Raw genomic sequence first — 14,307 nt, forward strand, 5'->3', positions numbered from 1 at the left:
GAGTTCATGTAATCTAAAACTCTTTCATCTTGCATTAGTATTACTAGTAAAATATTTGCATTCCCTCGCTTTACACAAGTATTCCCCATTTCAAACTAAAAGACAAACTGAAAGAGTTTGTCCTGCTTTGTTTCATAAAAAATAATGGCCAACGTAGATACAAGTATCTTGTCTTAGGGAGGGATAAATCGTACTTGGAAAACTCACTCTGATTCAAATAAAAAATACTCTGAAACTGACATTATAAAAAAAATGAAAACAACTCGTTATAAATTTCATACGTACGAAGAGATTTTCTGGATTTACCTTCATCAGGAACGCTCAAAGCCGCATATTTGAAAGCCAAGGATGAATAAAAACCGAAACAATTGAAGAGCTATATAACCAAAAGGACCTAATTTATAGCCAAGGTGCTATCCATATGCTTGATTTCTTGATTGGCAACATATTTGTTACGTTTGGAGGACGTGTTTTTCAACAATCAATCGGCATTCCCATGGGAACCAACTGTGCTCCTCTTCTTGTCGACGTGTTCCTTAATTCATATGAGGCTGACTTCATACAGGAACTTCTTAGAAAGAAAGAAAAGAAGTAAGCAGTATCCTTAAACTTCACTCTCCGCTATATGGATGAAGTTCCCTCACTAAATAATTCAGTTGGTGATTTTGTTGAACGCATCTATCCCATCAAACTTGAGTTAAGGATACAACATATACAATTAAGTCTTGCCTCATATCTTTACTTACATCTAGAAATTGACAATGAGGGTCGGTTTGAAAACAAAACTTTTCGATAAAAGAGATGATTTCAGCTTCTCAATTGTGACTTTCCTTTTCTATGTAGCAACATTCCAGCAGCGCCTGCATACGGAGTATATATCTCCCAGTTGATACGATATTCTAGGGTCTATATTTCCTATCATGATTTCCTTGATAGAGGGTTGCTGCTCACAATGAAGCTATTAAACCAAGAGTTCCAATAGGTGAAGTTGTTGCGAAGTCAATTAAGTTAACTAATACTTGTCAATTAGAATTTATTGCTTAATTTACAAGTATTCAAAGAGCGATTAAAAGTTCAAATAAATGTTTTTCACTGAGACACTGGCCGAGATCTGACGAATTCTGGTGTGATCGAATTGTGTCTTGAAGTCCAAAATGAGAGATCTTATATAGTCTAGTGGTCCATACAAACGGTCCATAGCTGTAGGCCGGTTACGTAGTAGTCTGGTTGTGGAGTAATACTAGTCTGTGGTTAATTGTCAAACTATGCAATTAACCCCTGACGGATACATGTTATTTCACAGTAGACATGGTCATTTAGTGGCTGCAGGATATATGTCAATAATATTCGTACAGATTGTTATTAAGTGTCTAAAGGTTACATGTAATCGTCTCGGTTTTGCTGTATGTAGTTACTTCCTGATGATTATCGTATGGAACACAATTGTGTTACATAATGCCTTCCCTCCAAAATAGAACGAAAGTTCATTAAAATACGGTATTTTTCTTCCTGTAGGTTATTCTAATAGTTTATTGTAAGGTTTCCGGTAACCATCACCACATATCTAAAGTTTATAAAGTTCTACGAGTCCAATATCATGATATAATAAGTTCATCACATTCATCAAGTCTAATAGCTGGATATATTTACACATAGTTCATTCGAATCATAAGTTCAATATTTCGGTATACATAGTTCATGTTTTATTTCCATCACCATCATAGTAAGTTGTTCCTCAATACTGGGTAGGAACGCAAATGTTTATACAATTCTATTTACACAGTTCATAGGGTCACTTTTAAAATTATTTACACGGTTCGTCTTCTGCTAGTGGATTCGGTCGTCTACGTTGTATGGTTTACAATCCAGTCCTTTTACGAAGTAGTGGACGTATCTAGCTCTGGGTACATCTTCCTCAAGAGACTGGTAGCATCGGTCTTCGGTCTTGCATTGTCTTTGAGTAATGGTGCAGAGGGAATCTTCTCTCTGGAATCAGGTACTTCTGTCCCAACTATTTGCGTTGTCACCATTTGGTACCCATCGTTCGTGGCATTAGAACCCGAACTCACACCTTTCTTTTTGGCTAACCAAGATTTGTTTCTAAAAAACTTACAGTACAAAAATATAGCTATTCCAATGAATATCGCACCCAAACCCAGGGATAAACCTACTCCCCAATTTGGAAATTCAAAATCGTTTTCAATTCCCCTTAAATTTCTAAGTTTTTCAATCAAAGCGTTCATAGGAATTTGTTTAATCGCCTTTAGTTCTCTTGGTAGTTCAAGCTTTGTAAAATTTGGCAAAGCAGCATGAAAGGGTTCCCATAAACTTGTATTCAGTACTTGAAAGGTATTTAAGAATCTTTCGAACGTTTTTTCTGTTAAAAATGTACTTTCCATTTGATAAGTAGGTAATAAGGTCAAATGATCACTCGTAGCGGTACAAGTTCGCTTTAAATTAATTATAGTGGTAGGAGGATTAATTATCTGATCCGTCAACATGTTTGTATTGTCATCACATCTAATAGTGATTCTAAATTCATTAATGGTTGTAACTGCCCACATACTATCGGTCAAATAAGTTGCCATAGGCAAAATTGTGTTTGGTCGTACTTTCACTGTACATCTTGTTTTCCAATTTTCTTTATTGGCAAATAAGGCTATGATACATAATTTACTTAAATTAACTGGATAAACTGGACTTTTAATTTCACAAAAATTAACTAAAGGATTGGAACACTTGTCAATTTCATTGGTATTTAGCAGCATATATTTAGTTTTTTCTTGGTTTGCAGCAATAACTTCTGCTTCTAATTCATACTGAGCAACCATATTGCTCGAGTCAGATTGTTTATCAGTTATCGTAGTAGGAACAGGCAAGTTGTGAATCTTATAAATTTCATAAGTGTCTCTTATATCTAGTAATGGTAACGTAATGATAATGATTATTTTGTTTTCGTCCAAAACTGTACTACAGGTCAAAAATTTATAAAAATTCCAAATATCTTTAACTTCGTCACCAGGTATCTTTAATGTCGCCGGTAGTCGTCGTTTTATGTCAGTCAATAATACTCGTAAATTACCGGGTGATATAAGACTGGGTGACATGTGTCCTAAGGACAACATGTTTAGTTGTAATTGCAAATGGTTTAAATAATCCCCGGCTATATTCATAAGGTCCTTTATTTCACCTATTATCATGTCCATATGCAAATAAGCTTGTAAATAACTTCCCATAACTTCAATTTGTTTTTCTAAATCCGTAGCAAAAGTTTGAAGTCTATTTCCAAGATCTTGAACACTTTCAATCAACTCATTAACCTTGTGTCTATTTTCAGAAACATGTGTTTGTGTAGTGTTTAAGATAGTTAACCCATCTTGAACAATATGACGAATTGCATCTTGATTTTGTGCCAAAGTTTTGATATTTCTTCGAATTTTTGACAGGTCGCTGTCTGATACAGTACCAAATAAAAAACTTAATGCTTTGCCTATAATAGGAAATAAGCTACGTTTAGTTTTAAACTTTGCCGTTTCGTCGTAATATAAAGATTGGTAATCATTGAATTGTGATTGTAAATAATCTTTAGTCCGATTTAATCCTTCAACCTCCCTTTGTAGACTTAAGATAGTAGCCAAAATGTGTTTTTTTTCTGGGGTGTAAAACATAGAAATTGTGTGAACTTTTTGTGTAGCGAGAAAAGCCTTGCCCAAGTCTTGTTCTATTTTATTAAGAAATAATTCAAAAGGATCCAAGTCTACGACAAAAGTAATGAGCCAATTTGACCTTGTGGTTGATATTTCCTTAATTTTTTGAAACATGACATTTTCCTTGACAATGAATTGGCTGGTTAAGCCAAAAAGAACAAGTGAGAACCACCACCACTTCATCACTGGTTCTCCCTAAAAATAATGATACATATATAAATTATCATAATATATTTTATTTATCTGGCCTTTATCAATTTTGGAATTCATATGATAGTCCTGAATAAAATGTTTGGTTGTTTTCCTTCACAGTCTCAAATTTAATTATCAGATCGAAAATGCGTATCCGGTGCATTTTCCTTGCCTTGTTTAGAATCACTTCTTGGTGGTAAACCCCAAAGCGATTGGATCGTTTTAACCATCCAATGGCTTTGAAGTTCTCCACCGTCCACTTCCTAAGATGCTCCTGATAGGATAAGTTATGTATTTCGGCAAATTGTTTCCGGCGTCCAATTATTTCTGCGAATTTTGTGGGTAAACCACAATAATTGTCAATTATAATTGGATCCGACAGGTTAATAAGCTTCTGTATAGCGTGGAATTCCTTAAATAGAGGTTCCCTTCTCTTTCTATCTAGTATTTCCCGGAAATAATTGATCTTAAATTGTACATATATGTCCCACCATAAATTATCAGGTAATAGTTTCCACAAATAGAGGGATTCTAGCTGGGCAAAGCTTTCTTCATTGTCTGCCATTCTGTAAAATGAGAATAAATACTAGTTTTATTACATAGTTTATAAGTTTTAGAAATTTTTAAATGATTTGCATCCTTCTTACGACCTATAAAGCCAATTGATACCTACATAATACCTATTAAAGCCCTTACTAAATTTTGTACATGTTCCTTGGTTACCAATTTTGTTTCGTTAGCCCCATTATCAGTTGGTTTCCGATTATTTTTTATTTTAACCCGGTTTACAGACATGTTATCTTCCATGTCGGAAATTTCAGATTCAACAGGCGAAGAGTGACTGCTGGACATTTTATCATCAATGTCAGAAACTTCAGAATTAGTAGACGAATTTTCTACTTCTTCTTTTATGATTTGATCATCACTTTCTATTTCACTATTATTGACATTATTTTGTTCTGAGAAAATTTTCTTCCCCCTTAATTTTTTAGATAACTCCATTAATGGTATATCATCTTCTTCATCAGAATTTTCCCTTTCTTTTTTATATCTTTTTGCAATTTGATTTAACGGAGTGTCTGAATCTATGCTTTCATCATCAGAGGAGTCTTCTGATTGTGACTCAATGGGAACTACATATGCAGCTTTACGTAATGTCCTACCTTGATTGTTGTTAGGAATTTCCCAATCTAACTTAGCCAAACGAATTTGTTCAGCATGAGCCTTTGTGGTTGTCCCATCTAACTGATTTTTTAAAATAAAACTAACAGGTGAAGTTTGTTCTATAATCCTATAGTACGGAGTCCATTTTTTTGAAAGTTTGCTTGCCCTTCTATGATTTTTATAAAAAACTGGGTTTCCTACCTCAAACTTTATATCTTTGCTATGTTTATTTGCGTACTTAGCTTGTTTCTGCTTAGATTTTTTCATGGTTTTATGAACCAACATAAATGATTTATGTTGTTGTTGCAAGGCAATTTTATGATATTCTTCCCCATTGTATTTTCTCCTAGGCTGTAAAATGTTATCTAAAGGTAAAACTGGATCCCTGTTATATAATGCATAAAAAGGTGAAAGTTGGGTGGACTCATTGATATTGAATCTAATTGCTGCTAAAGCTTGGTTCAAGTATAAATCCCAAGTTGTGGAATGATCTTCTATTAATTTTGACAAAACATCATGTAATGTTCTATGAAATCTTTCTATTTTAGCATTACCCTGAGGGTGATAGAATGAAGTTTTAATATGCTTTATATTAAGTTCCTTACAAACTTCCTCCATAGCCTTAGAACAGTTTTCCCCTCCGTTATCACTTGTTAGAATTTGAATCCCAGAATGCCTTGAAGTAATTTCTTCAATCAAAAGATGTGCAACATTGTCAGTGCTTTTTGTTGCGACACTAAAAGCTTCTGGCCACCCTGAGTATAAATCGATAAATCCTATAATGTACCTGTTACCTGACATGGTAGTTGGATACGGTCCACTCAAATCTACCCCTACATGACAAAAAGGATAAGGCGGAATTTTTGTTTCCTGAATTGGCGCTCTAACCTTTTGTAAATTGCGTGATTGACAAGGTACACAAGTAGTGACATAATTATACAATTCCTTAAACATGTTTGGCCAAAAATATTTTTGACGAATGGAATCAAATGTTTTGTCAATGCCCATGTGCCCATTCTTATCATGATATTGTTCTACAACTGCTTGTTTTATATGAGATGGTATGTACAACCTTATAATAGGATCATTATCTACATTTGAAATGTAATAAAGTATGTCATCTATTATGATGTACTTGTTTTGCACTGCCTCGGGTACCTTATCGCTTACAAGTTGTTCCTTTAACTCACGTAATGTTTTGTCTTTCATTTGTTCGATTGACATATCAAATTCTTCAAACTGAAAATTTTCTTTTTCTGGAATATCTTCAACTAATTTATCATTATTTGCATAATCAGAAAAATGAAATCTATTTGAATTAATCACATTAATTTCGTAAGTATTGTCACTAATATCCGGATACGGATCTGGATTTTCGTTTCGTTTTTCATCTGAAGGTAATCTAGACATAAAATCTGCACACACGTTTTGGGGCCCTGGAATATACTGAATAGTACAGTTATAACCCGTTATGTTCAATGCCCACAGTTGAATTTTCTTATTTTGCATTGGTGATTCCAGAATGTATTTCAAAGGTTTGTGATCTGTTTTTATCACAAATTCAGCATTATACAAATAATGATTCAATTTTTGTAAGGCATAATGAATCGCAAAGGCTTCTTTTTCAATGGTTGACCAACGTGTTTGCGTATCACTCAATTTATGAGATAGGAAGTAAATTGGTCTTTCAACTTCATTTTCACCCTCTATTGGGCTGGCTTGTAATTGCGTTAAACAAGCACCTACACAATTATCACTAGCGTCCGTGTAAAGCACATATGGTTTATTCAAATCTGGATATGCCAATAAGGGAACTTTCACTAATTCACCCCTTAATTTTTCAAAAGCAACTTGACAAGTGTTGGTCCAATCAAAAACCTTGTTTTTCCTAGTTAAGGCAACTATAGGCTCCGCAATTTTTGAAAATGAAGGTACAAATCTGCGATAATAACTCAAACAACCTATTAATCCTCTAACTTCCCTGACATTCGAGGGAGCTTTCATGCCTTGAATGGCCTTAACCTTTTCAGGATCCGGTTTTAGTCCATCTTTACTTATTATAAAGCCTAAGTAATTAGTTTCATCTTGCAAAAAATTACATTTTTTCAATTTTAATTTTAGTTTGTGTTGTCTTAATCTATCAAAAACTTGTTGTATGTGGCCTAAATGTTCTTCCACTGTTTCGGAAAATATCAAAATGTCATCTATGTAAGCAGTTGAAAAATGTTCTAACCCTTGTAGTACCTCTGTAACTAATTCACTAAATAAACTGGGCCCTGAGGCGAGACCAAATGGCAATACATTGAACTCAAATAATCCCTTGTGACATACAAAAGCAGTCTTTTCCTTATCCGACTCTTTGACCTTTACCTGATAATATCCTGACTTTAAATCAAGCGATGTCATTACTTTGGCTTTACCTACTGAAGCAAGCAAGTCATCAATCAGGGGCAACGGAAAGGAATAAATTTTACTGGCTGCGTTCAGGCTGCGATAGTCCACGCACATCCTTGATGTTTTATCCTTTTTAGAAACGATAATAATAGGCGCAGCCCAAGCCGACCTAGATTTCCTAATAATATTAGCCTCTAATAATTCCTCAATAGCCTTATCTATTATTTTTCTCTGATTGAGAGGGGCCCTATAGGGTTTTAATCTGATAGGTGGATGATCCCCGGTATCAATAGTCATTTGCACTGTATCAGTGCACCCCAAATCTTTGTCTGAAGTTGCAAAAATATCTTCATTATCCCTTAACATTCTAAGTATATCCTTTTTAAATTCTTGTGGTACACTTATTTCAGACTCATCTAACTTTTTGAGTTCCGAAGTTTCTTGTGATTGATTAACATTGACTAAATTTATTTCTTCTAAATGAGAAGCCTTACCTACTACACAACCTCTTCTTAACCTAATTGATTTGTTTGTGTTATTTACAATCATCAAAGGAAACTTCCTATTTTTATTAAAATTAACCACCGTATTACTTATCATTAAGCCTGGTTCTGTACTAACATACCCTGAAGCTACAGGTGAGATTTCTAACAATTTAGTACTTCCAAAACTTGGATTGTTCTTAAGGCCTACGGGACAAACATTAATTGTTTGTGGTTTTAATACGGCATTTACGGTTAATCTTACAATTGAAGCCACATTAATATCTTCTTCTAATGGAACATAATTTTTTTGAATTCTTAAACATCCTAAATCAAAATATAACCTAACTCCATTTTGTACTAACCAATCTTTTCCTAAAATAACATTTCTGTTCATGTCTCTAACAACATAAAATAATTGAGTAACTTTTGTACTACCTATTTTAAATGTAAGGTTTGCACAACCTTCTACATGTAAAGACCCCCCATTTACGGACTTTAAGTTAGCCGTTTTCTTTAGTAATTTTGGTTTATCCCTCAAAGTTTCAAAAATTCTTTTGTGTATCAAAGAAACACTAGCGCCTGAATCTACGAGAGCTCTATATCTTTGATTTTGAATTTTAATTAAAGTTGAATTTGGAGCTCCTGCAACATTTATAGAATAAGTAGGTAATTTCTTTTCAATTTTACTCTTATCACCGGCTTCAACGTGACAAGAGCGCTTTAGTTTTCCTGATATACACCCCAGTTTTCTACCATGTTAACAGTCCTAGGTTTTCTATTTGGGCAATTTGGCCTAATATGTCCCCGTTGATTACACTGATAACAAATTATCTCATTATTTCTTCCCGAATTCCCTTGATATTGTTGCGTTTCAACTGCATTTACTTGTCTATATGTTCCCCTAGAACGACAATCTCGTGCTATATGCCCTACCTTACCACAAGAATAACAATTAATTTCCCTGTTTCTACCCGAATTTCCGTGATATGTTTGCATTTCTACGGCATTAATTTGTCTCAAATTTCCCCCAGAACGACAATCACGTGATACATGACCTACTTTACCACAAGAATAACAACGTTTTGCATCACGATAATGATCAATTTCCATTGGTTCATGAGAGTTCAAAGGTTCAGTCCGTCGTGGTCTAGTTAATGTCATTGGTCTTATTGTTTTATACCTTGGTTCGTCTACCCTTTCCGTTCTTAAAGTAAATCTTTTTCTCAAATTTTGTTCAGTCATTGCACTTTTAACTGCCAAAGAAAAAGTAGCTGGGTTTTCTCTCATTAATTTCATTTTTAAATAAGAATGAGCCAAACCATCTATAAAAATGCCTACGAGTTCCCTTTCTATAGCTTCATTATTTCCATCTAAATCTGAATATGCCTCATTTGCCAAATTCAATAAATTTTCTGCATAAATTTGAACAGACTCGTCCCCTTTTTGTTTTAATTGTCTCAAAAGAGTTGACGCATGTTGAGGGTCCGTAATTTCTCCAAACCTTGAAGTTAATTCTTTTTTTAATTGTTCCCAAGTGGTATCCCGATGGTCTCTTAAATACCTTTGTATGTAATCTGAACAAGCCCCTTTACATGTTTGAAAAGCTATTTCCTTAATTCGATCCCTATCATTAAAAAGTAAAGCATATTTTTCAATTGACTTAATCCAGGCTTTAAAATCTTTCGTATTACCTTCAAAAGGCGTTATTCCTTGAACTACGTTTTGAGAACAAATGGCTGATTTTAACCCTTTTAGTTCGGCGGCTACATCGCCTTGAATAGTAACTACTTCCCTTAACCCATGAAGTTCGTTCGCGACACCATTGAAAGCTAATTCTACTTTTTGTGCTGACATAGAAGTATCTTGGTTATCCATTAAAAAAGAATGAAAGCTATGGTAATTGCAACTTACGTGGTTCCTTTCTATCGTATAGTGGTTAGAAGTCCTGGTTGATCCTTGGTCTGAACGGCACCAATTTGACTTATGTTGCGAAGTCAATTAAGTTAACTAATACTTGTCAATTAGAATTTATTGCTTAATTTACAAGTATTCAAAGAGCGATTAAAAGTTCAAATAAATGTTTTTCACTGAGACACTGGCCGAGATCTGACGAATTCTGGTGTGATCGAATTGTGTCTTGAAGTCCAAAATGAGAGATCTTATATAGTCTAGTGGTCCATACAAACGGTCCATAGCTGTAGGCCGGTTACGTAGTAGTCTGGTTGTGGAGTAATACTAGTCTGTGGTTAATTGTCAAACTATGCAATTAACCCCTGACGGATACATGTTATTTCACAGTAGACATGGTCATTTAGTGGCTGCAGGATATATGTCAATAATATTCGTACAGATTGTTATTAAGTGTCTAAAGGTTACATGTAATCGTCTCGGTTTTGCTGTATGTAGTTACTTCCTGATGATTATCGTATGGAACACAATTGTGTTACAAAGTTGAAATCATCCCTTCGTAAATTTTATGGACGTAATCACGAGTTAGTTGACCGTTATGGAATATCCGTTTTGCATATGGTAACGCATATGTTCCAATCGTCTTAACTACAATCCTGTGCCCTTTCCCCCGAATGTGACCTGTCGAATTACGTATCACCGAGTTTGTACTAACATGAGCAACACGACGGGTGCCAAATGTGGAACAGGATCTGCTTAACCTTCTGGAGCACCTGAGGTCACCCCAAGTTTTTGGTGGTGTTCGTGTTGTTCAGTCTTTAGTTTTCTATGTTGTGGTTTGTGTACTGTTGTTTGTCTATTTGTCTTTTTCTTATTTAGCCATGGAGTTGTCAGTTTATTTTCGACTTATGAGTTTGAATGTCCCTTTGGGATCTTTCGCCACTCTTTGTCTGTATGTAAATACATAGAGAAAAAAACCGTTTCATATGCATTTCCCAATATATATATATACAACAGTTTTCTGTTATAAGGGCAGCCATCAGGAATTTCAGATCAAAATCAGAGTAACATGTTTATGAAACAGGTGGGTTAGTTTTAATATTCCGTGAAATTAGTGCTAGTATTTATTTGTTACGTATTTATTCGAACTTCATAGACAATGTTTAAAAAGTAATAGCATATGTATTTGGGTGTGTACATAGAACAAAAACATTATTTTTTGTTTGATCAAGGTCTATTAAAGGAGTAACATAAGTTGTTTTTAGCCAATCAAATCATAAAGCAGGTAACAAAATGACCCCCCCCCCCCCCCCCCCCAGAAAATCCGTTTAACCAATCGTCAACTTCGAAGTTCAGGTTGACCAAGTCTTAATAAAAAAGTCAAACCTCACTGACCATCAAACCAGAAATCAGTGTATGAATCAAAGGATGTCCAGGATCTCTGCCAATGATATGTCTGAAGACTACACTAGTATTACCTATTGTCACATTTTCTACCCGACAGGTGTCGCTTGTGTATGCTGGACTGATTCTGTTAATACTGTTCTTAATTCTATTTCGATTGGAGAAGTTTCCCCATTGTGGTGGAGCCTTATTAAAGGTGATCGTTGCTTCTATGGTATACCAGACATTTCTCCTGAGTCTACACTGTCTTTCTAGTGGGACATTGTGTGTATCAAGGTCTTGGGCTATCGAAAAGTTCTCTACAAAGGATAGATTGTCTCCCTCAATACTCATTATGTTATCTCCGTATTCTTGATAGCCCCTTGGTCTATAATGTAAGTAATCTATGTCAATGTCATCTTGTGACCTCTTTAGTCTCAAACTTATTTTTGTCTGAATAGTTCTCGATGGCGGAACAAAGACAATAACTCCATGGAGATTGATATCTAATGTTTTACAATAAATATCCGTTGCTGCAAAAAGTTGTTCAGCATTATCCATATACTGCTGAATCATTTCTACAGAGCCATCAGCATGGCTGATATTTCGGAGAAGGCGCATGGTTTGTTTTCGCTTTTCGGAAGAAAAAAAACCTTCAGATTTAGTATGTATGGACTGGAACACTGATAGTAGCTCATCTTTAGAAAGAATGTTTTTGACCGTGATATTCTTAGCAAAGTATTCCACATCCATAAGTGGAAATCTAATGGCAAAAATCACGTCTCCCAAAACGGATCTTATATTTTCATCATTTTCCGGAATATTCTGTTTTCGGCACTGATTTGCAGCCCAATTTATACTACATTCATATACAAGCTCCTCTTTACATGACAGTCTTTCGTATCGTATTACCTCTGAAAAACACTCTTTGGCAAGGCTTTGGAACTGACTTGATCCTAAGCATCTAACTGTATCCCTTGAAATGTATTGCAGACATTCTATTTTTAGATCGTCGAGGGTGAAATCAATTGATGTTTGCAGCACATTCCATACACGGTTTAAATCTATTATGGAATGAAGGAACCTGACACAAGCATTTTTCATGCTTTGAATGAGATATTTATCCGCACAATAAAGGAGTCCATAAACGTTTTCTTCATTCAGGGAAAACTTGTCAGCATAAATTAGCCTGAAATATTTACAACAAACAAAATGCTTAGTTCCATTTTTGTGCAAACATTCGAAATTAATATTAATTCTATTGGAAAAATGACTTCAAATAAATGTACAATTTTGAATAATTTTAATGGATTATGCAAATGCAAATGTTGTACCTTTAGATTTAATAATGAATGTTTCTGCTGAACTACTTCCTCTATAAAAAACCATTTTGATTTAACTGCAAGAATTTTTTCATTTTTCAAGCCTACTTTTACACCGACTGTACCTCAACATTTGTTTAAATATATCCACCTCTATATCTGGAACAGGTACTTCAGACTGTTCTGCCAATGGACCAGCAAACATGGCAAAAAATACAGGACTAGCACTTGCTACAATGTTTTTGTGGGCTTTAACCTTTATATTGTCAGAACCTACGATAAAATTAACATCAGCTAACACCTCATTCGTGAGCATGTACACCAAGCGTTCTGGAAGGGCTTTTCCTGTCTGCCAATCTGTCTCTGGAGGATCATCCATATCATCCATTATAATATCTTAAAAATGAACAGTTTTATATATTGAAATAATCAAGTTCAAAGATTTTCTTAAGATTTCCGACGTACGTTTAGATTACAACTCAGTGGCGGATCCAGGGGTGAGGTTCCGGAGGTTGGAACCCCCCTTTTTTGACGATCAATGCTTTTGAATGGGGACATATGTATGGACCCCCACCCCCCTTTATCCTGGGTTGGGAACCCCCTTTTAAAAATTGCTGAATCCGCCCCTGCATTAGATTACAACTTACGTGCTTGGAACCTAAACTAAATAGATTCCCACAAAAAGTAGACATGGAAGTGTGAAATGTATATCAATTATGACTCAAAAACTTCAATTAGATAACTTATGGATAATCATTGTAAGATAGCAGATTCAAATCTTTTGTACAAAACTAGGTGTTGATGACAAGGAGCAAAAATTAAATGATCATAAGAAATAAATTGCATGATGGTCAGCTCTCGGGTTTGTAATCAAACTGAAACAGCTGAGTTAGCATAACGATATTGCCGCTATATTGGAGCTTGGTTTGTAAGTTTGACGCTAATCTAATTTAGCTTTCTAGAAAAACTAGGCATGATGTGTTCACTGAATTTCAATGAATGAAGCGTATTTGTTGCTTACAAACATTATAGCTTGGAAAATAGAACTTTTTCCCATGTCAGAAACCGGTTATTCAAAGGTTGTCGACCATACTTGCCCGGTTTTTGTTTAGTGTTTTTAGCATAAATCATGTCTCATTTTTTCTCTTTTGATTGTTTCACATTTTGTCACTGCGGGGCTTTTGATAGATTACAAGATTAGAAGGTTAACGTTTTCATCATTGTTAAAGTCCGCACGGTGACCTACATAGTTGTTCACATTCTCATACTTCGGTATTTCTGGAAAGATGATACACACTATATAATTTCTCATGGTCTCTGGTGGATAGTTGTCTCATTGACATGAAGCATGATGACCATTTCCGGAAGCTCTTAGAAAAATGTGACGAAAATTTCATACATGGCTGTTATACGTATACGAAGGATTAGGCATTAACTTATCATTCAGTCCTACACATTTTAAATATATTCAGTTTTAGTGAATACTTTAATATTAACAACAGCCATAATTATGACAGCTATGTTCTTTACGACAATTTATTCTGAAATATATGTTCAAATAGAATGCATACCTATAAAAATAATGTCAATAAGTAGTAATTTAACCCTTAACATCAAATTGGAACAGCTGTTTGGTATTTAAAAAATATTTTTAATAACTAAATGCATGTTTTTATATTGGTAACACCATTGACATGATTCTATCAAAGGATGACCTAAAATTGTTAAAATTGAAGGAACTCCTAATTTTCC

At 34.7% G+C, this 14,307-nt stretch overlaps 2 protein-coding genes across 4 annotated transcripts; both read right to left on the reverse strand.

Annotated features, from left to right (window-relative positions):
• Positions 1 to 1,019: 1,019 nt before the first annotated feature.
• LOC127719850 (uncharacterized) lies at positions 1,020 to 10,385 on the reverse strand. Of its 3 annotated transcripts, none has more exons than XM_052226177.1 (2): positions 9,854 to 10,385; positions 1,020 to 3,902 (listed from the first exon to the last, which is right to left on the reverse strand). In XM_052226177.1, the coding sequence occupies exon 2, from the start codon at positions 3,888 to 3,890 to the stop codon at positions 1,875 to 1,877; it is 2,016 nt and encodes a 671-aa protein (XP_052082137.1). In that variant the 5' UTR covers positions 3,891 to 3,902; positions 9,854 to 10,385; the 3' UTR covers positions 1,020 to 1,874. The 3 variants fall into 3 exon arrangements, with proteins under 3 accessions (XP_052082137.1, XP_052082136.1, XP_052082138.1); XM_052226176.1 differs by having other exon boundaries at positions 1,020 to 4,465; XM_052226178.1 differs by lacking the exon at positions 9,854 to 10,385 and adding an exon at positions 8,881 to 9,843.
• Positions 10,386 to 10,973: 588 nt separating this feature from the next.
• LOC127719852 (BTB/POZ domain-containing protein 6-like) lies at positions 10,974 to 12,945 on the reverse strand. The gene is made up of 2 exons (XM_052226183.1): positions 12,681 to 12,945; positions 10,974 to 12,422 (listed from the first exon to the last, which is right to left on the reverse strand). The coding sequence occupies exons 1-2, from the start codon at positions 12,941 to 12,943 to the stop codon at positions 11,231 to 11,233; spliced, it is 1,455 nt and encodes a 484-aa protein (XP_052082143.1). The 5' UTR covers positions 12,944 to 12,945; the 3' UTR covers positions 10,974 to 11,230.
• Between the last annotated feature and the right edge of the window lie 1,362 nt (positions 12,946 to 14,307).

This window comes from Mytilus californianus, unplaced genomic scaffold (assembly GCF_021869535.1).
Source record: "Mytilus californianus isolate M0D057914Y unplaced genomic scaffold, xbMytCali1.0.p SCAF_11, whole genome shotgun sequence".
NCBI classification, from domain to species: domain Eukaryota; kingdom Metazoa; phylum Mollusca; class Bivalvia; order Mytilida; family Mytilidae; genus Mytilus; species Mytilus californianus.